The sequence below is a fragment of the Corvus kubaryi genome, unplaced genomic scaffold (assembly GCF_017639235.1).
Source record: "Corvus kubaryi isolate FWS band 111438036 unplaced genomic scaffold, C.kubaryi_AGA036_p1.0 37394, whole genome shotgun sequence".
Taxonomy (NCBI): Eukaryota; Metazoa; Chordata; class Aves; order Passeriformes; family Corvidae; genus Corvus; species Corvus kubaryi.
In genome coordinates, this window is record NW_024581133.1 from 16,806,739 (window position 1) to 16,828,751 (window position 22,013).

The following is a 22,013-nucleotide window of genomic DNA, read 5'->3' on the forward strand; positions in this document are numbered from 1 at the left end:
AACCAGTATACTTTGGTTTGGTTTCTTTGTGCTGTAGCATTTTCTGCAACAGCAATTTTGTAGAAAAGAAGAAACAAGACAATCTGTCCAAACACTGGTACTATGTAGGGAAAAGTTGTAGTGGAGTCCTAGCTGGAACAGATACTGTAGCATGAAAAACCTGAGATACTGGCTCTGATGGCTACAGGGTTAAAATTGGGGTGAGGGGAGAACAAAAGAGTAACAGTGATGCCCTGAGAGCAAGCTACTGTTCTAAAAACTAAAGTAACAAAATGAACTTTTTCAGCCTCCCTGCTCAGTTCGTCCTTACATTCCTGTAAGAATTGCGTCAGGCTCGTTTGTTAAAGTTCATGGTAGAAAACCACAGGTACTAGACCTGGAAAAGGAACCTCTCCATATGTGTTGCTGGGCAGTCCCGGCTGTTTACTATTGTAGTATTGTGAGCTCTTTGTAATATTTCACAATGTCTCTTTAAAATGATTGCATTGCAGCTTGATTATGGGTAAAATCTGCCCGGGTGGGTTGAAATAAGAAGAAATGTAGCTGGCGAGTGGAGTAGGGGAAGAGGTAGTGGCAGAAGAGCTTTGGGATATGAAATGGGCATGACTTCTTGGCTTAAACCAAAAGAGGCCAGGTGAAGCCAGTCCCCCTGGCCTGTGGCATTTGGCTGTGTGGCATTGAACAGTGGCTTGCCCTGAATTTTATTAGCTTTGCATAGCAATGCAAGGTAGACACAGCAACCTACAGCTCCCATGGTTTTCTGTGAGAGCCTTTGTGTGGCACTGCCCAGTGTGTTCTTAGACACAGTTTTGTTGGAAGCTATGGAAGCAAATACCCTCAGTAAAGTGAGGAGAGAGGATACATCCCTGGCCTATAGTTAGCAAGGATCTGGAAAGGATTTTGGAGAATAATAAGCCCTCGGCTACTTTTACCCCGTGCTGCAAGGGAAATGCCAGCAATTACAGCCCTAACTAATGTGCAGTTCAAATTGCAACCCGGGCTCCATCCTTGCAGAATGCAAGTTTGTGATTCCTGCAACAAATGCTTCTGTATAGCTCTGATCTAATATTTACTGACACGCTAGGTGGGCACCAGTGTGTCAGACTTTCATGTGACAATTCCACTTAAGCAGTTAATTATCCTGTTAGCATTTGCACTCTTAAGAATTAATCTGGGTCTGTGTTTTCTAAAAGCTTCTAAAACTTAACTTCAGATGGACATCCAAATGTTTCTGGGCTTTTTCTCCCTACTGGAAAAACAGCATTTCATGTTGCATTTAAAACTGCAAGCTATGTGATCCTTTGCAATCAGACTTTAATTCACAAATGATTCCTCTTTATTTGGCCTGGGTAACTTTTCAAACTTTTGTATCCCAGTGTGTGGCTGTGCAAAAGAAGAATGGATTAATAAAGGAAATCTTCTGTCAAGAATTAGTGTTGAAAGGCTATAGTTGTTGGAGTGTTTTTTCAATGGTGTAATTTCAATGTAGCTGTAACCAGATCGTGGCTTGTACTTAGCCATGCAAGAGCACTTGGCCGGAAGTGGCAGCACATGTCACCAGGCTTGCTCTGAATGTGTGTAGCTCACCACTTCCTCATACTGACGTGAAGGAACAAAAGAAACATCAGTTTCTAGTTCATTTTAACCTCCAAAAAGTTGCAGTGGCAGAGGTACTTACAGCCTTTCCCTTTATGTTCTTTTTAGCTTTGAAATGAATCTTTGAGAATTTTGATGAAGTTCATACTAGAAATCTTAAGTTCTGAGAAGATCTTTTTTGTGCAGGTCCTGACTTTTAGAAGTGATCAAAGGAATGGTTGTATAAATCATTTCAGTGCTGCAAGGGAGATGAGTAACCACAAGAAACCAGTCTGTGCAAGACCTGGATTGGTGCACATGGAAAGCTTGCACTGCATTCAGGAGTCCTTCTCAGAAAGCCACCCCTCCAGAAGTCTGTCACTGTCTGTGCTGCTGTGTCTTAGCTTCAGCAGTTCACAGGACAGGCAGAATTCTCTTTAAACCACAGCAGTCTCTGAATCTAGTTTTCCTGATAGTTGTTGTACTAAAGCTTCAGGCCTAGACACAAATGAACTTTTAAAACTGATTTAATTTGCTGTTGCCACGATACAATGCTCTTTCCAGAGAAATCCCTATTTGTGCTTTATAACCTTTGAGGCCAAAACAAAATCTATTCAGAGCAAAGGTTATTTGTTTTCAGACCTGAATACAATTATCTGTGGTTTCAGCAGCTGTGATTGCATCTAGTTAAGAGAAAAATCTTTACAACAAGGGAGGCAGATTCCTCTCCAATGTGAAATGGAAACACTTGCCAAACTTACATTACATAGAATAGGGATTTTTTGAAAGTACATGTAGTTCTCATGTCATTTTTAGAAGAGTGTGAATTAATGAAAGTATCGTTTTTCCTGTAAATCTACCAGTGAATCTTGTGAAATTGCAATTGTAGTAGTAATCATAGCATTTTAAATTAATGCAATTAATTTCATACGCTGTTAAAGTGCTGATGTGATATTTTTGCTCATAATTTGTATTCTAAATAATGAGCTGAACTACATATCCATGGCACATTAAGTGGCTGAAACCTGTTATTTTCAGTATATTAAAATAGTAATATTGCATGTGAGAAGAATGAAATTCAAGTAGCTAATGAACATTGATATTTCATATTCAGTTTCTACTGTGGTTTATTAAAAACTCCCATAGCTTCCTGTTTAATGGATAGATGAATTCTTAAAGCTAGAAACAGCATTTTTCCAATTAAAACTCTTATAATTATAAAACTCTTGATAATTATCAATTAAATTACATCTTAAGAAAGTTTATTTAATTTTTTCTAACTTACCCCCATCTTTTACAAACTACAACTGAATATCAAGTAACTATTTAGGATGCCGTGAAGAAAAGTGGGCCATTTGTTTCCAAACTGATTAATTTGGGGGCTACTGTCACAGGATTGAAAAATCTGGCAGTCATGTAGTAGTGAGACTTGGGAAGTCTCAATTTGACCTGTGTTGTAATACAGATTTAGAGATGCAAAAGTTAAAGTAGTTAGGATTAAGACTAGTCTGTTTGGAAATCCATTTCACCCCCCTAAACCTTAAAAAGACATTATTAAGCCCTTCTGAATTTATTTTAAAAATCTTTTTCTAAAACCTATGGCTTAAAATCTGAAATTTGGTGTCAAAAACAGTCTGAGAACTGATGGCTACCATGTGGAAGTATAAGGGGGAAAAGGAGAGAAGTGTTTTCTTGATGCTTTTTGGAGCTTCCTAGAAAATCTTAATTGCTCCCAAATGAGTGTTCTTTAAAAAGGAGTCCTATATGTCCTGTGTTGTATTGTGATTTACTGTGATGTCTGATTAGATTGCATCAAACATCAGTTTTCAAAAGTAGGTGCTGGCTTTGAAAAGGAACTAAGGGGTCACAGGATGTATTTTTAACTCTGAGCCAGAGGTACCAGGGAATTGACTTGAACTGTAGGGACTAGTCAGAAGTTCAGGAGAAATGCACATTCAAACTAATGACCTTATTAGTGTAAAATGGAAAGATTTGGAGATCAAGTCTTCCTCTAATGACCTTGACTAACTAGTAGTGAGTCTGAGTTTCGTCTGCTTTCATTGTGCAGAATAATTTATGCTTGACATGTTGGATGCAGCTGAAAACCTTTGTGCGTTCTCAGCACTTCCAAGTGTGTGGAAGAAATGGCAGCTTCAGAATAGTTCTTTTGACTAAGTTTGCTCTTACCAAATTGCCAAAGGAAATGGAACACTTCATTAATTGCAAAACTTAAGAGTATCTCTTTCTCTGGCAGGAATCGATTTTAAGATCAGAACGATAGAATTAGATGGAAAGAAAATCAAGCTACAAATATGGTAAGTATTCCAAAGTAATTCAGGTTTTCAGTGACTTGAATTCACTTTGAGAAAGAATACTTCATACGTTTTGAGCTTCAGTGTACCAGAAGTTTCATACCTTTTATTCATTGATTGTCCATAAGTTTTATGCTTTCTTCTAGCTTGCCCTTGGAGAAGTTCTGCTTCAGTAGCACAGGAAATAGCCTGTTCACATGCAAGCATTACAGCAACTTCCTATTTTATCAAAAGCTGTCCTCTTAAATGTGCTTTTAGCTTTTCCGTGTGGAGGAGAAATATTAACTCAATAGCTGCAAGCTAAAATATGCATGCCAGTAAAATGTAATCTCCTCTGATACTTTGATACCTGGTTGTACTCACCAAGGCACAGGTGAATGATAATGCTCCCATTCCTTGCATGGTGGCTTAGTAGAAACTGAGTCTCCTGAGCCAGAATCCTTGTGACTAAGGAAGTGCAGTGCCAGAACTGGCTGGTAAAAATTTCATGTCTGTAATATAGGTTAAAAAAGCTGGGTTTTGTTGGGCCTTTGGGGTTCAGCTCCCCTGAGGTGTGACTGGTAGCCAAACACTTGAGTCTGCTGGTTCACTCACAGACAGGTACTGCTTTCAAGTCACCCAGGGCAAAACACCAGCACACCGAGGTGTAGTGGCTGACCTTAGCAGCAAACTCTATGCAACAGTGCACCATCCTGATGTATTTTATTGCTGTGTGTTTTAACTTTTGTTTAAGATGGGACTTGGATGGATCAGAGCTTTTTTTTTTAATTACTGGAGGGCAAGCTGTGTGGTGCTGAGTTTTATTGCTTGCATAAAAACTGGAGTGGTTTTGTGCCGTGTTTTTGGTGCTGCTCTAACTGCTGATGTAAGGAGGGTAGCTTGGGAGTGAGGAAGCTGCTGAGGGCTGAAGAAACTTACACAAACAGCCAAAGGTGTGTTTTCCTAGTGAACAAGTATCAGTGCATTGTTACTCTGTTTAGTAAGACATCTCTAAGTACAGATGAGTGTAAAACAAATCCTTTTTTTCACTGAATTGTAGGGATACAGCAGGCCAGGAGAGATTCCGCACAATCACGACAGCTTACTACAGAGGAGCCATGGTGAGTGCTCACACTTGAAAAAACCTAAACACAACTAGTGGAACTGGTTTGCTGTTCCTAAGGTTGTGTCGTGTAAGTCTTCCACTGGAGGACTGGATAATTGTGGCTTGAGATGTGGGGAATGAAGTCTGTGGTTTGGTTGGGGGTTTTCTGTTTGTTTGTTTTTTGTTTTTTTAAACGTGCTGGTACTTCGTCTAGGCCTGGTTTTTGTGATGAAACTTCCAGCCCTATTGTCTTTTTTAATATAACAAAAATTTCTGCAGGTTTTAATAAAATAAGTTGCCAAGCTTTAATCAGATAGGTTTGGTTTTTTTAAACGCAGTCAAGCCCTTTAAACACTTGAAGTGTTTCAAAAGTGGATAATGAATTATTTTAACATTAAAAGTGTGTTTCACTGAGTTGCTTTTCCTTCAGCCAGTAGAGCATGCAAAGTCTGGGCTAGAAATACAATCACTTGCAATGCCCGCTGTTACTTTTTCCTCCACTGACAGTGACTTGAAGTCAAATAACTGACTTAGAGCCTGCACCCTTGTGGTACAACGCTTCTAATGGTTCTTTATGCTATGATTTGAGATATTTTATGTTGGGACTTCTATAATTTTGACTTGGTGGTTGCTACCTGTGCTGCTGTTACAGGTTCTTGCTGCTTTGCATGAACAGATCTGTGACATTCATAGGCTGTGGATCCAAATAACTCCACTGTTATAGAAGACAGGGAGAAATAATAATGGTTGTGGCTCTGTATTAGAGCTTTCCAGTGCTTAAAAAGGCTTTGGCAGTGACCTGGTCTTCTCCCCAGTCCATGGCCAAGGACTTCTATTTGTCCTATGAGGAATGATTGGAAAGGCCTTAGGAAATGGAGGTGAACCTTGCAATCTGTGCTTTATGCAGTGGCTCTGTGGCTTCCCATGCTTTGCTAACTGTTGAGGTCCCATGCCAGTGTATGTACAGAACTGGTGGAAAGAGCTAAAGCTTCTGGGAGAGCCCCAGGGGCAGCTTTGCGGGAAGTGTCTGCTGGCCCCAGGAGACTGGAGCTCACAGGTTTGATACCCTGGACTACTTAAAGCTGCTGCATCTAAACCTGACTTTAACCATAGAGTCCTGGTTGCTGGTGTGGTAGAATTTCTAAACTTATCCCGACTATAGGCTAATAATTAAAAGCTTTGTATAGGTGGTGTGTTTGACATCTAACAGTGGCAAAAGATGTTAAATAGTAATGTTTTGGGTAAATTCCCAGCCATGGCATAATGCCTGGAGAAAAGATTTATACACCTGTAATACTATGTTGAATTTCTTTGGAAGTATAATTAAAACTACAGCATACATCAAAAGTCAGCCAATAGTGCTAGCTCATCTAACTAGATTTTCCTAACTTTATTTAGGGAATTATGCTGGTGTATGATATCACAAATGAAAAGTCTTTTGACAACATAAAAAACTGGATAAGAAACATAGAGGAGGTAAGTGCTTCGTTCCATCTTATGATTTCCCTGGGACAAATAAAAGTCAAGTAATTACTTTCATTACAGTAGCCAACATATATGGCCATGCACCACTTGCAAGTAAAGTGTGTGCTGTTACATTTCCAGAATAGCCAAATGCCTGTGCATGTGTGCAACCTGCTACAGAGCTCATGGTACACATTTGATCTATTACAGTATTTGGGCAAATGTAATCTAGGAGTATTTATTCCAGCCTATTTTAATATTTTATTGCTTGTTTCAAAAGTCAGCATCTCTCAGTAATGCCTTCACATTAGATAATTTCTCTAAAATAAAATAGTCCATTGTGGAGGAGTTTGATACACAAGTTTCTTTTCAACAATGATGCACTTTGTTCCTGAGAGATTACTTTCTCTTCTTCCAGCATGCCTCTTCAGATGTAGAAAGAATGATCTTGGGTAACAAATGTGATATGAATGAAAAAAGACAAGTCTCAAAAGAAAAAGGGGAGAAGGTAAGATTTGGTAACTTACCCTATTTAGAAGCCTACTTCTTGTAGGATTCTAACTTCTGGATGTTCGGTATGTTTTAGGCATGTGAGAGAGAATGGGTCTCAAGTCTCTTGTTTCGGAAACTTTTATACATATAGGATACCAGGTTTGGGGTTTTTTGTTTTTAAATAGCACTTAACTTCTTCAGGTTTGAATAAACTTCATGGTACTTTTACCTTGAGGGCAAGATCCTGTAAAGAACATTGACCTTTGCTATAGCATGACGTATTCTAGATCTCAATATAAAGTTTTGTGTACACTTTGATTATGTTGTACTCAATTCACTGTAGTGGTCACTTATTCTTGTTTTAAGTACTGTTACTAAAGCTTAAGTAATTGATTGGTTGTTCTACAGAACAAACAAGCGAGGAATAATACTACAAAATCTGTCGTGTACAGCTGAAGTGGTGTAGCTGTTGGTAACACAGCTTATGGGATGATTGTATTGTAGTTATCTGGTCCACAATCCATATCAATTAAGATTCTACCTTAATGTTCTTTTAGAACCTAAATAAGTATTTTGGTGAGAAATTAATGTCTTTTGTTTTGTTTTGACTTTATGTGAGGGTATGACCAGTTCTAATACTTTGTCTAATTGTCTTTAATGTTCTTGCAAGAGAAAATAGAAGTGAAGCTTGCTTGGTTTTCAAAGCTTGTTGAAGCATGCAGCATCTATTCTGTTAAGAACCTATTGTGAACCTATGTGTGAAACATTCCCTTTACAAAGGAACTTCAAAACCACTGAAAAACTTTAACCTCTCTTCCAGTTAGCAATTGATTATGGAATCAAATTTTTGGAGACAAGTGCAAAATCCAGCATAAATGTGGAGGAGGTAAGAGATGGGTGCTACACTTAGGTGCTTCTTGAATTACTTCTGTGGAGGTATGTTCCATGATCTGCTGGGCTTTCTCACCTGACCTGGGACCTGAAGTCCCAACTGTGCTCCTGGCTCTGCTGCTACAATCCAACTGTTTCTGATTTTCTGGTAATGTCTGGAATTGTTTTATAAATGGGTGCTCACAGACTGGTTTACTATTGCTGTAGCAAACAGTTGCTTTAGTGTGTGCCGTGCTACTTAAATTTCAAGTCCTTTTGGACAAGGAATAGGTGTAATTTTAGAACAGTGCTTTGTGCAGGAAATGGGATTCTTTGCTGTCAGGATAACATGCTACTGTGTCACGGAGCCTTCAGGTTACTACTAAATATGTGCTGTGCAGATGAGACTGAAAACTTGTGTATTAACCTGGAACACCAGGTCATAAGCTCATGTTCAAGGAGGAAGAAGACTTACAATGCTATCTATAGATTTATAATCTGTTTTCCTGCAAATAAATTTTGCACTAAAACCATAAGCTCTCTATTTATGAGAGCATAAGGAAATAGAGTCGGAAGGAAGAGTGGCTCAAGTCCAGTCTATCTCACCATAAATCACTTGTGTCATCTCAGGGAGGGTGGGGGGAGGATCTGAGCTGTATGAAAAGTGTGGACAAAAAAAAAACTTTATCAAAAGGCAGTTAAATTAAGATTCATTCATCCAACAAGGTAGACTTGTTCTTAAGTGTTGCCCCTATACCTAATAATTTAAAAGTCTTTCTATGGGGTACTCTTTAGAAGTCCTGCAAACACCTACTTAATTCAGATCAGGCATCTGACAAATTAACTAGAAGCTGAAGACATCGGTTCTTTAAAATAACAAGAGGGACGTTGTGCCAGCCAGGTGTGGTTTTTTCTGATTGCAGGGTGATTGTTACACAGGATAGAGTTAGAATGGACTGATCTGCATCATGCTGCACCTGGACTAGCTTGACCTGATTTTCAGAGTGTCCTTGTGATTCTTAAAGCAGACACTGGAAGTGGGACCATGAGCAGTTAATACCAGAGTGGATAGCTGAGCTCCTCTGGAGGGCTGACTTGCTCTGTCATGTTAGGGCAGTTTCATGTTAACCCCTGCAGGTCATGAAATGCACAACAGTAGTTTGTGCTTACTCCAAATGTTTGGCTCTCTGAATATTTTTTTAAATATTGACACATGAATGATGAAGAAAACATTAAAAAATGCAGCTGGTGTAGGCATTTGGCAATCACTAATGATTTCGTTTACTTTCCGCCAAATACTTCACTTTCGGGGAATTACACAGTTGTGATATTCTTGGGATCAGAAGTGAATTAATTTATTTGTTGTGATTTATTTACATTAAATGAGTGTCTGTCTTTGGATATATTCCAAACACAATGAGAGGGGAAGTGTTTATACTTCTTACAGTCTGGAACTGTCCTTAGATTATTAGGGTCTCCAGATAGCCTAAAGTCTTGCTTTTTCCTGCTCCTGGAGAATTGCAGAATTTTTCTGCTACAGAAGTTTCATTGCTCCTCTGTACATTGAAATCTGGGATGCTGAGATTTGCCAGAGTAATTATTTATGGGTTTTTTCCTGTTTTTAATAGAGATATTGGAAGCTTAAATAGCCTTATAGGTAGTCCAGGAGTAAAGCTTTTGGAGGACAGAAAGCGAGCTAACCTTAATGTGAATTCCCAGGGTTTCCCTTCTCAAACCTCTCTGGGTTTCTAATTGTGATGCACAGTTCAGTTTGGGGGAGAAATAAAATCAGGATTAGTATATGCTCTTCAGCTGATTTTTTTTTTCTCCGCCCAGATGTATTCAGTGGGAGGGTCTGTTGACTTGCTTCAAAGATTGGTGAGATGGAGACTAAAAACATAGTCTTTTCTTCTAAAGCATGTTTACTGAAGTTTTAAATGTACAGCTATTGTACATAGAGTGTCTTGCAACTCAGAGTGCTTTTAGTGGCCTACAGAACACTCTGTTGTTAATGTGTCTGGCTATTTCAAGTTTATCATGTCCTTCATGTGTCTTGCTCCTAACTCTTGTTTGTTTTTTCTTTATTTCCACTCCTCACCAGGCATTTTTCACACTTGCACGGGACATTATGACAAAGCTCAACAGAAAAATGGTTTGTATTTCCAATTAGCATACAAACTAGTTACAATGAGAGGGCAACTATCATAATTGGCTGAGTAGTAGCCCTACCAAAACACTCCTGGGGATTACAGTAGTTGCTAGATCAAATTTGAGCAAACAGTGATTTATCACGCTCTATTACACATCAGTGCATAACTATTCATTATTTTGCATGAACATTAACATTGGGCAGCCTGAAACTGATGTGTTGTTCCAAAATGCAATAGTGTGATCCGTCTTTTGTTACGTAGCCTCTTCTCCAGCTAATTCTTAAGATCTGGATTGTTACGTAAATGTTTATTTTTTTTACCAAGTGATTAACAAAGTCTGGATAACTGAGGAGGTCAAGTTGCAGCAGATCTCTGCTCTGGTTATTGCCTTGCAAGCAGGGGAAGTGGGGAGGAAGACTAGAAAAGCTGGAGATCTTTTTTCTGCATTTTATGATGTTGACACTCTTTTCTCTTTCAGAATGACAACAGTTCATCGGGGGCAGGTGGGCCAGTAAAAATAACAGAAAATCGATCTAAGAAGAGCAGCTTCTTTCGATGCACGCTACTTTGATGAACTTCTAATGATAGACTGCAGCACACTTAGAACCTTTTCTGCTTCTTTGAAAGCACAGGGTCACAAAGCCTCAGAAATAATACCACCAAGCTGCTGCTGAGAGCTCCATTGAACGTAGACTGCGATACACAAATACCAAGTGGATTTTGCTCACTAAGCCTATTGACCTGTCAGGCTCTTCTTTCTCAGATATGGAAGCTATGAAGTGGAGACACAAATGCAAGATTTAACTTGTTTTCCTTTTTTACTTTCTGTTTTATTGCCTGTTGCAAAAGCTGCTATGTTTCTTTTAACTTTGCACATCCATATTGGCCTCTTACTGCCTGTTACAGCACAATCTTACATTTGTATTTGCACAGTTTGACTTGTAAGTAAGATTCTTAACAGATTTGTGCAGTTTTCTTTCTCTTTTTAAAAAAAATTGATTTTCAAGCAGAAGAGCCAGGGGAAAAATTAAGTCTCATTTCCTTTATTTTCTATGCTGTATACTTGTGGCCATGCAGTATGGATGTTGTTGCTCTAGTGATGAGAATCACTGTAACAATTGGCATTTAACAATTTGTACAGATTTTGTCTCTTAGATGCACAAATCTGTTTATGCAGAAGCTATGGCTTCTATTCTGAATGTAGTATGTTGCTTTTCTTTCTTTACCAGACTTAGCAAAGTTGTGTTCTGAATTGCCAGTCACTGTCTGATTCACAGATGCACCTTTCAGTTATTTGAATAAACACAGTGTCTTTCCTCACTTAACTTCCCTTTGTTAGCTCAGACTGTCTGCACTTTTTTTTGTTTCTGATGAGGAAGTACACTCTGGATTTGAAATCATCACCACAAATTGGCCTCGTCACTATCACTTAAGTGGCTTGTGGAAGCTGAATGCATGAGTTCTGAGTAACCTCTTTGTGGATTCACTTGTTCAGAAATGACTGCTTCTAAAGGTGACTTCCATTTCTACTCTTAATTCTAAGGGTAGTTCGTTAACGTCTATAAGCATCGACCCTTGACAACGGAGGTGTCCAAAACCAAGCTTCCTGCGCAGTTGCTAAAGTATATCAAGTTTTGGCACTAAGGAAGCTTTGCATTAGGGCTGTAATGTACTCCTAGTTATGCAGTTAATGCTGAACGTGTGTCTTTGGTCTGCTCGAGCAGTTGTTTTTTCATCAAAAACTGGTACAGTGACCTAGACTGTTAGAAGTAGAGGTGAAACATAGTTGCCTTTTTTACTCAACTGAGCATTGTATAACCTAGTCTTTGTTCTACTACTTTTTTATTGTCTTCTGAAAAATTTCCTCAATGAGCAATTAAAACAGGTGCTTTAGTTCTGTTGGTGTGCCAAACGTGGACCATTGTAAGCTTTAACTACAAGTTTGTGTCCAGCATGTTTGCTGTTAGGGGATGGGTGTGTTCTGTCATTGTCAAAGGAAATGTCTGACGTGCTTGCTTTTGCTTCACTTTGTTGTCTGGAGTTGTAAACAGTGAGTTGGTTGTTACCACAGATAACCACCTCATTTTGCTTTGTCAGGTACTGAATTTGTCTGGGTCTGTTCTAAATAGTTTGAAAGGGAACAGGCCAATAGCGTTAGACGTAAAGCTTTTGATTTTAAAAGGTTTAACCTTAGTAGCTGGTTCCATAGTTTTAAGTGGTTATCAGCCTGTCCCTGTGTGTAGTTTAATAGAAGTAGTTCTTGTAACTAGTTGGTGGATCTCATAAACTGCTGTTGCTGCACTAGAACAGAGAAACCTTAATGGCAACAAGGTTTAGTGAAAAAACAAAGCAACCCTAACTGCTCTGGTGTCTACCCTTGATGTTTTTCTTGGACAGGCTAAAGCAGTTATGTTTTCTGTATGGTTAAAAAAAGTGCTTCTATACAGAAAGTGTTGTGACACCAATTATGAATGTTGTTTATTTTCAGTAATTTACCTCTGACTTATTTGGTGTCGTAATACTTTGATTTTTATCTCAGGGGTTGTCTGCAAACCAAAACTGACATGTTCTGTGTTTGGCACTGTTTACAGAATGCTTTGTATTGCTTTTCCTGTCTTCACTGTGTGGTAAATGTTCATTCAATATTAGTCTCCATGAACTTCCCTTTGAAAGAGCCTGTAAGTAGTAGAGTCTATGAAGTGCTTCTTGAAGCAGCAGCAAATTGGGGTATCTGCTCTGTATGGGGGAGGGTGGGAGGGAGAAAAAAACTTGCTATTTTCTTACACTTAGCTGTGCTAAACTGTACATAAATGTGAGGTAAGACCATAGGAAATTCACTTTATGCATGAGAAAGTACTGCAGTAAATATTTCACTTTGCTTATTGTTCATGTACAGTTCATCTTTTTCTATTTGTAGAAGAATTTAATGCAATTTTGTTGTCATCTGCTGAAACTGAAGAATTCTAATTTCATGTGGTCTTATGGATAAGGTAAAATGCAGATTTCTTTCTGTCTTTGCCCCCACCCCACTTCTCCAGCAGTATTAGATGGCTGAGTGGCTGCACTTTATCAGTGTGCTAACTTCTGGTCAGTAGAGACCTTTCTGTGTACAGTCTGCCCTGTCAGACGTGGAAAAATGTGCTGTATCTTAGCGTGCAAATCAGCTGTATGTTCTACTGGGATATTTTAGCTATGTTTTCCTCTAGTCAAGCAGGTGATGATAATGGTATGTTCTGCCTACGCATCAGATGCTGGGTATTACAGGCTTTTCTAATATCACTATGATTGTTTTGTGCAGTCTCTGTTGCTACTTTGCTCAAGACTATATAATCCTAAGTTTTGAAGGACTCTTAACTATACCTCAGTCAACTAGTTAGTACTCTAATGCCCATTAGAATTAAAGTCATATACTTATTATTCATTAAGCAGCAAATGTATTTCTGTTTTCTTCCAGAAATTGCCATTAACCTTTCAGGAAACAGACATTTTTTGGTGGATTTCAATAAAACAAAAATGCTGCTTATTCTTTGGAGTTTTAGGAGAAGTTCCCTCAGCCCCGTGCCTGTGCGCTCTATCTTGACCAATATTTTTCTAAGTGGTTTTTAAAAAAAGTCAAATGAAAAACAAACTGATCTCAGTGCTTTGCAATATTAGCTTTCAGTCTGTGCTCAGCAAAACATGCACAAGTAGTTTTTGTTGAGTGTATACAGAATATGTAATTGACTTATCTGGGAGTTCTAATATTGCTAAAGCTTAAACCGCTCACGAAACGTAATGCAGCTCACTTTTCTCTTTGGGGGACAGTCTCAAAAATGCTGATTGACTTTTCAGACTGGTAGTTCTTTTTACAGAAAATATTTCCCATTGTAAGTAACTTTCTCATACTAGTCTGCTGAAGTTAAGTGAATTACGTGGATCATTTTCACAGGTGAATAAAGGAGTCTTGAATGTACATATCACATTAAAATATTGTGAATGCATAATGATTTGAAAGTACATCAATAATATGTAAAATGCATAAATGTGTTATTTGTGAAAATGCATCTGTTGTTTGGTTACCTGTTAATGTAACAGAATTTTTGCAATGTTAAACTTGCTAAGGATCGGTCTGTAGGTGATAATAGGTCTTTTTTCTCCTCCATTCACTGAACTGCTTATACCATTCTCATTCTTAAAAATAAAACTCGTATTTCTTTCTTCCAAAAAAAGCAGGATTTACATTGATTTTTCTTGTTTCTGGTGAATTTAACTATTTCAGTGCATTCCTATGGCCTTACAAACATTTTTGCAAATAAAACTTCAGTTACCATTATTTTAATGCTATATAGCTACTAAATTCAGAATAAAAAGTATAGTCTTTGAGAAAATGCTTAATTTTGAAACAGAAGTGTTCTACTGTGTGTGTTTAAGCACATTTTACCTCTGGTATAAAGGTGTAATGTGAAAAGCTCCTGCAGATAAAAGTGAACTTGTCATGTGGTTAACTTGTAAACCTAATCATTAATCGTGTATTGATGTATATAGACAGAAAAACCAAACCCAGCTCCTAAGAAAACCTTCATAGTCCAATAGTTTTATTATTTCATGTGAACTTTTTTACAATGTGTGTCTCAAATAAAAGTTACATAATGAAAAGCATTTTGGAGTATTTTGTACGAAATATTCCATGTAGTTTTTATACAGTTGGCATCTCCACTCTACTTTTGATACATTTGTGGAAAGGTGTCCAGTTGAGTTGCATCTGTAAAACTTAGTTTAACTAGTGATAAACCACAAGGGTTTTTGTCTGGCTTTTCTTGTTCCTAAACTTGACTCTTCTTTAGAGTTGTCCAGAAAAATCCTTTATTTCTGTAGTGATTGCTTAAATCTAAGTATATTATTTTGATGAGCTTCAGTTTCCTAAGAAACCATTTTTCCAGACATTGAGTGTCATGAAATGCCCTTTCAAAGTAACTTTTGAGCAATGCCTGTAAAGGTAACATGAGACACCATTTCCAATTTGATTAAGAATTAGCTACTGACTTAAGCTGTTAGCATTTTCTTTTTTGTTGTTGCTTTAAATCAGCATTATATGAAAGGTATGACTCTGAAATAACCTGGAGCACAAATATCATTGCATCAATATAGCACATATTGTTTATCCGGCGTCCTTCAACACTGAGGAATATTCCCAAATTGAGGAATTTGACAAATACTTGTTACTTGTTACATTAGTAATAGTTTCTGCCTTTCAAATTATTGTGGTTTGGCAGTAGCTTGCAATTGGTACAAAAATTAGCAAACCTAAGGAAAGAAGGGTTTATCTACCCAAGACAAAAGCAGGTTAATAGTTGAGACATCCTAAGGAATAAATGGAAAACTCATGGATGACAGATAGTTTCTAAAGTGTGTTTTCTACATGTTCATCTCACCAGCTGTATTTAGCCGAAAGGATATATAGCAACACAAAGCTAGAGTTCCATCCTTGTTACACCTTACTATTTCTTGATTCTGGTTTGCTTTGTTGTGCTTGTTTTCACACTTCGGCAGACAAATTTGCTGCTTTAGGAGCAGTTGTTTAAGCCTTATCTTACATATCCCCTAGGTATGAACTGGGTTTATATGCTCAGCAGTCCTTAGGTCCTCGCAGTAGTTAGTGACATTTTAAGTGCATTTGCATTCTGCATTTGTTAAAAGGAAATACCAGGCATGCCTACACTACATAAAAAGGGTGATTTATTACAGCTTCTGTCTGGATCTATTTTTGGTTGCAGATTAGCAATTATGATACGAATACTGCACACTTGTAGATCAGAGGCAAGTTGTTGGTACACATGTAGAATGTATCCAGTTTTTATAATCTGGTAAATTGCCTTTTTCATAAATTACTCTTTTTCCTACTTGGTTGACTAGTGGCTCTTAAGAATTCTTGAACTATACCAAAGTCATCAATATAATAAGATTTCATAATTTTTCTTTAGAAAGATCTAATCTTCAAGAGATGAGATACATAAATGAAGCTTTTATGCTGCATAATGTTCTCACCATCTGGAGGTTTAAAGAAAGGGCATGGCATGGAATGCGAAACATACTGAAAAGTTGTGCTCTTGGATGTGTTGTAGTTGCTTCAAAAATTTTTTACTGTCTTCAGCAGAGCACATCAGCAATGAGCTGCCGGTGTGAACAAATGCTCCATTAATTTTCTGAGCACATAGTTGGTACTTGTTGATAGTTCAATTTGTGAAATTAAGTTGTAAGTTATGAGCAGGATATGAGAATTTTCCCCATCTGAGGAATGAACAGATTAATGAATTGTGGAAAGTTGTGTAACTTAAACTATGCTAGTGAATACACTGTACTGCCTTCAGAGTGACGAAGAACTCTGAACATGGCACTAAGTCTTGAGAATTTCACCCTAGTTAATCTTAAATACCTTCCTTGAGTAAGTGGCTGAGATGACTTACTGCAGTTGTGACCTTTTCTGCCTATGCCACCCTCCAGAGGCATGTCCATGACACACAGCTCTGACTGGTGTTCCAGGGCCTTATGTTTGGCACTGGGCCGTCAGATCCATGGACTGGCTTCAAAACAGGTTTTGATTTCTCAGGGAAATGCTACCATTGTGCTCACTGACCTTTCTGACTTGGTTTAACACCTCTGCAGAACAGCGTAAAGCAATGATGCTCCTGTGACACTTCTTTTGGGACAGGAGCTGGCAGAGCCCAGGGCTGATACCCTTCTCTGCTGCATCTTCACTTCCAGTTCTGCCTCACCCACACACATATTTTTGTATGCAGTGGAAAAGTGCAGACTTCACTTACCCAATTAAATAGAAGTGAAGTGGAAATTATATTTCTTTTTAAGAAAAGTTGAATGTTTATTTTTGTGCTGTTCACAAATCTGTACTGCTACTTTTACTTACTTTTTTATTTTTCCTTTTTTTTTTTTTCTTTTTCTCCCCCCCCAGGCAACATAAGGAACTAACTAGCTCTGGTCTGTATTCTAGATGAAGGACAGAATTTCTTCAACAAGGCTGAACAACTTCTGTCCCTGTCTTAATGCTGCCGAATGCTGCTTCTGAGCTTCCTCACCCAACTGCAATGACTTTGTAACCCTCATCCTCACACTTGTGCTCTGAACCAATAAAACACGGGCAAAAGGCAACCACATGTGTCTTACATACTGTTTATATGTAATTTTCCAGAATAGCACTGGTAGATGTACTTGAAATTAGGAAATGGCTGAGCAGCTCCTTGTGCCAAGTGTGGGGAGGGGACCGGCCTTTAAAACCAGGTCTTGATTAATTAATGGAGTTCAATGTGCTGTTTAGGCAGACAGGGCTGCGTTACTCTGCGGCTGCTTCGTCTGCTTGAAGGGAGGGCAGGGGCAAACCCGATGCTGCACGAGGCAGGGCTGGAATCCTTCCCCTTCCTTGTCTCCCGTTTAGGAGCAGCGAGCCCGCGCTGCCCGCCTTGCTGAGGGGATCGGCGGCGAGACCCCTCCTGAGCGGATCAGGTGCGAGACCCTTCTGCCCGCCCCGCTGAGGGGAGATCAGCTGTGAGGCCCCGCTGCCAGTCTTGGTGAGGAGATCGGCGGCGAGACCCCCCCCCCGCCTGTCCCGGTGAGATCGGCGGCGAGACCCCCCTTCCCGCCTCGCTGAGGGGACCAGCGTCAGCCCGCGGGGCCGCGGGCCGCCCGCGCCCTCCTCGCAGCGTGAGGCGGGCGTGGCCGCGGGTCGGTGCCGGCGGCAGCCGCACACCCAGGGCAGGCACTGCGGGAGGGTGGCGCGGCCCCGCGTTCGGGGGCAGAGGGCACGGGGGCCGCACCAACTCGGAGCTTTCCGCGCACGGTCGCGGAGGGAAGGCCGGGGATGGGGACGGTCCCGAGATGCGTTTTTCTTAGATGGCGCAGGCAGCTCCCGCCCGTCCCGGCCTCTCCTCAGACGCTCATGTGGGTACCCCACACCCCCGAGGTGCTGGCGGGGAATGCGGGCACTGCATCCCGGGAAACCAGCGTGGTCCATGCCCTCGCGGGCCCAGGCGCCCCAAAGCGATCCTTGGTGGCCACAAATGTCCCCAGCGCCGTGTCCCACGGCCTCGGTCACCCTCCGGGCGGTGACCCCACCGTGCGGGGTACGCCAGGTGCGGGCTGTGCTTGTGTGCACCTCCCAGCCGTACCGTGGTGCCTGGGGATACAAAACCCAGTGATCCACACGTGATGGTCGCTGCGGTTTGGTTACTCCTGGGACGTTCGTGAGGAAGCTCCCAGTGCTGGGTTACGGTGAGCGGCACGGCCGGGAGAGCGCCCTTGGGTGCGGCGGTGCGCGGCCTCTGCCCTGCGCAGGTGACCGGGGTGTCTCAGGAGGGGAGGGGTGTCCCAAGCGGGAGAGGGCCGGCCCCGAGCCCCGGCTCGCCAAGCTGGGCCCATTCCGGCTCTGATGTCTGGGCGGGCCCTTCATTTTCATACGTACTATTTCATGTGCACTTTCGTGCATACTCATTTCAAGTTCCTGTTGTTTCATTTCTGGTGCCTGGCAGGTATTCCCAAGAACCGTAGCTATGTCAGAAAACAGACTATTACCGGAAGTGTTTTTAGAAGCTGCTCATACTTTTCTCTATTTTCCTACACAGTGTAGTTAGGCTAGTAGTCCTTTGTCTTTCCCTATTAATGAAGTTTGCTTAAATGGGTAATAGGTAGGGTTGTTTAAGTGGTTTTCAACCACCTTGTCCATATCAGAGATGAAATTGCTAGTTTAAATTTCTCTTAAAATTAAAAAATAGTTTCTTGTCATGGGAAATGCACACTTTAGCACGTATTTGTTTTGTGGTATTTACTCTGCAACTCTAACCAATTTAGTTGCCTCGTGGAGATCCTTAGTAGAAATTTCAAATGCTAGTGGAAAATGCAATATGTGTAACTGTTTTTAAGGTTTTTTGCCCCCTCTTTGGTTCAAGGCTTTTGTCTGGCTCGTCTCCCTGATGCTTTCTTCTCATGTGTGTTTTGTTCCTGTGCAAACTGGGGCTAGCCATTAAGCATCAGTATGGAAAAATGTGCTCATCTTTGGAGTGGTGTTTTCTGTGCTGCTCCAGGAACTGTTCTGATTTACCTAGGACAGAGTTTTGAACTAAGTCATATGTTATTTCTTATTCACTGGAGATTGCTTAAATGTAGAATCATGTTGGACAAACAGCTTACACTATTTAATATGAGTAGTTCTCTTGTGGCAACATAATTTCTCAAAAGTTAGTTTTGATAATAGAAAATAAAATTATGGCAGCCTTAAGCCAAATAATGAAACTTAGGAATGATAATTTTAAAATTTGTTTCATTGATGCAAATTGGAGATCCAACACAACTAATAGGATTAACTCTATTAGTTAACCCTTGAACATTCTTTCATAGAGAGGGCCACCTTTTGGAAAAAAAGAGAATTTAAAACAAAGTTTATATTTCATTCATCTCTGAGGCTATAATTTCAACGTGCCCCACTTTTTAGGGTGAAACGCCCTAAGAATTTAGAGTGGTGGGGTCTGCTAGAGACCTAACTTTTCCAGCAAAGCAAGAAACTGTTCTTTGTATTTATTAAATACACATGGAAAGCAAGGAACAAATGAGGAAACTGGTGGAAATTTTGCGCCACCTCTTGTGCTCTTTCACTTTGTGTAGCAATTCCGAAAGAAAGAGCCCTCCTTGATATTCTTCCAGAGGGCACATTACCTCGGGTTGAAGAAAAAGGTTACTAAGGTTTTGTTCAGTATATTCCTTCAAGAAAATCATAGAAGGAAAAAAAAAAAGCCACAGCAAATATTTTGCTTTTGTCTATATTTTTCTAGTGGATGAATTCCTGGGAGATTTTATAAGACCTATGCAATCTGTACAGAATCAGTTGAAGTTTAACTCTGCAAAAATAGCTTAGAAATATTCTGTGCTGGCAGCCTTTAGGCATTCTGCTGGAAAAGTGAACCAGTGAACATAAATGCATAGGATCATGGTGCCTGTGCAAATATGAAGCGTGATTATTAACTGAAGAGAAGGGGCCGCTATTTGAATTTATCAGTGAAAAAGATGCATCCAAAGTGACTCAATTTTTTTTCATAAGTTTTGACAGCTGTGTGTGTTACTACCTGATAGAAACCTCTTTAATAAGCTATTGTTGCCATTGCTTAAAAAGCATTTGGTGTTCCTGGGAAGATACTTGGGTCAGTAGTATGTAAGTATTAAATTTATATTGTATGTGCCTCCAAAAATATTTTAATATACTAAAGACCATAGGTACCTGGTTTGGTAGAAAAATAATCCTTGAGTATAACAGTTGACTTTCAATTCCTTGTTCCGTAGCAAATGTTCGGGCATTCATGTTTAGTTTTACATTTCCTTTTGCTCTTGTTTCCGAGCTTGACTGTATGGTGTTGAGAGGAAGTAAAAGAAGTGACTTTTCTGACTTTCTCATTTGTGAGTCACTAGATGGTGCCATTTCACTTCTCTGGAATCAGAAATTCTCTTACATATTTTTAGTACCAGTTGGTGGTTGTGCTTTTAAAAGAAAACAATTGGTCTTCTGAGTCCTTTTTTTGAAACTATTGCTTTTTTTTTTCCTGAGACTATGCAATATAGATGTTTTGATTGAATCAAACTAATGTATTAGTAAACATGTGGAAAATGTTAAAGTTCCGTTCTTTTAAATTTTCATCAACTTTCAGTTTTATATTTGTTTATGTGCTTTACTGATGCAACGAGACCAGACTTGACGAAAATACACATTTTAAATGTAGAATTATTTGAGGGTCTTTAAGTATCTGCAGCTTATGTGAATTATGATTCACATACGACTTCAGTTGAGGCATAGTGGTTTTCATCCACTGACAGCTGCTCTGCATTTCTCTGTGTACTAAGAACTGAAAAGAACAGAGTTAACAGTGGCCCATTTATATCTCTTGCTGTAATCCTGGGATATCACAGAAACCACTTAGTGCAGTTTCATGTAACATGCTAAAAGTTGTTTGGGGAACTGTTATTTCATAATTTCACATAGAAAATGTATGTCACACAATTCATGTGCTGACTGCCAGTTAGGTATGAGTGATGGATATTATTTCCAAGTTTAACCACTAAATTGTCTGTTTATCTGGTCAGAAATGGAGAGGCTTCCAAAACAATTTTTGCAAAATGGCTTGGACACCTTTTTTGTGAGAATGGCAAAGTAGAGCTTTACATTCACAGGAATGCTTGTTATTAATAAAATTATTTACTTTGAGAGATCCTAATACTGGGTTTGACTTGCTGGCCATCAGTTTTTCCTTGGTGAGAAATGATGTTATAAAACTGTAGCTACTGTATTGTGGTAGAAAGTGTTTTACAGTTTGACAAGGTGCAGTGAGTTAGGTTCAGTATGGAACGACTTTATCAGTTTGAGAAGAAGCAGTGAATACTTAAGTTTTGTAAAGCTGTGCAGTCAGTGGGTTATGGTTCTGAGTTGGACCGTGGGCAGAGCCTCTGGAACTTTTACCATAATCAAGCAATCTAAAACCACCAAAGGGTCTGACTGGTTGTGTGAGCTGCTCGGTTTCCTGAGGCTTCCAAGTCACGGTCTCTTTGTTACCTCTTACTTATTTTATAAAGAGCACGCACATCCTAAACACGTGCGGTAAAGAAACAGAGACTTCAGCATATCCTGGTGCTGGATCCTTCAGTTGAGTCAGCCTGCACGTACTTGGCAGTCGGATACCTCTCCCCCAGGGGTTGCACAGCCCTGTAGGGCCAGCCAGCAAATCATCCACTTTGAAAGATGGACACGGTGGGAAATTTTGTGTGTGTGTTACAAAGTCTCCTGTTTGCTTTTGTTTGGCTTAATTAAAGTACAGGGAGTTTGAAATCTATCTGTAAACATTTCCTGCTGAATATGCAGCCAAAACTGAAACAAGGTATCAGATTTTACTTTTTTGGTAATATTTCTGATTATCTTACATTTTTGAAATGTAGAACATATAAATATTGCCTTATTTGTAATGGTCTGTGTGGTACGTTAAGCTCACATTTTCTAGTGATGAAGGAAAATGTCTTTTAAATAGAAGGAAAAAACAAGAAAAA

At 39.6% G+C, this 22,013-nt stretch overlaps 1 protein-coding gene across 5 annotated transcripts in view; it reads left to right on the forward strand.

The window, feature by feature from the left end:
* The window catches only part of RAB8B (RAB8B, member RAS oncogene family), a 29,714-nt gene extending 12,624 nt beyond the window's left edge, over positions 1-17,090 (forward strand). Inside the window, exons 2-10 of one of the 5 annotated variants that reach the window (XM_042039805.1) lie at positions 3,830-3,890; positions 4,927-4,987; positions 6,370-6,447; positions 6,854-6,943; positions 7,748-7,813; positions 9,899-9,949; positions 10,426-10,450; positions 12,865-12,937; positions 16,894-17,090. In XM_042039805.1, the coding sequence (XP_041895739.1) occupies positions 3,830-3,890; positions 4,927-4,987; positions 6,370-6,447; positions 6,854-6,943; positions 7,748-7,813; positions 9,899-9,949; positions 10,426-10,450; positions 12,865-12,914 (482 nt within the window). In that variant the 3' untranslated portion in view covers positions 12,915-12,937; positions 16,894-17,090. Of the gene's footprint in view, positions 1-3,829; positions 3,891-4,926; positions 4,988-6,369; positions 6,448-6,853; positions 6,944-7,747; positions 7,814-9,898; positions 9,950-10,425; positions 14,586-16,893 lie in introns of those variants that run through there. The other 4 variants (XM_042039804.1, XR_006018010.1, XM_042039803.1 and 1 more) reach the window with 4 other exon arrangements.
* Positions 17,091-22,013: the final 4,923 nt, after the last annotated feature.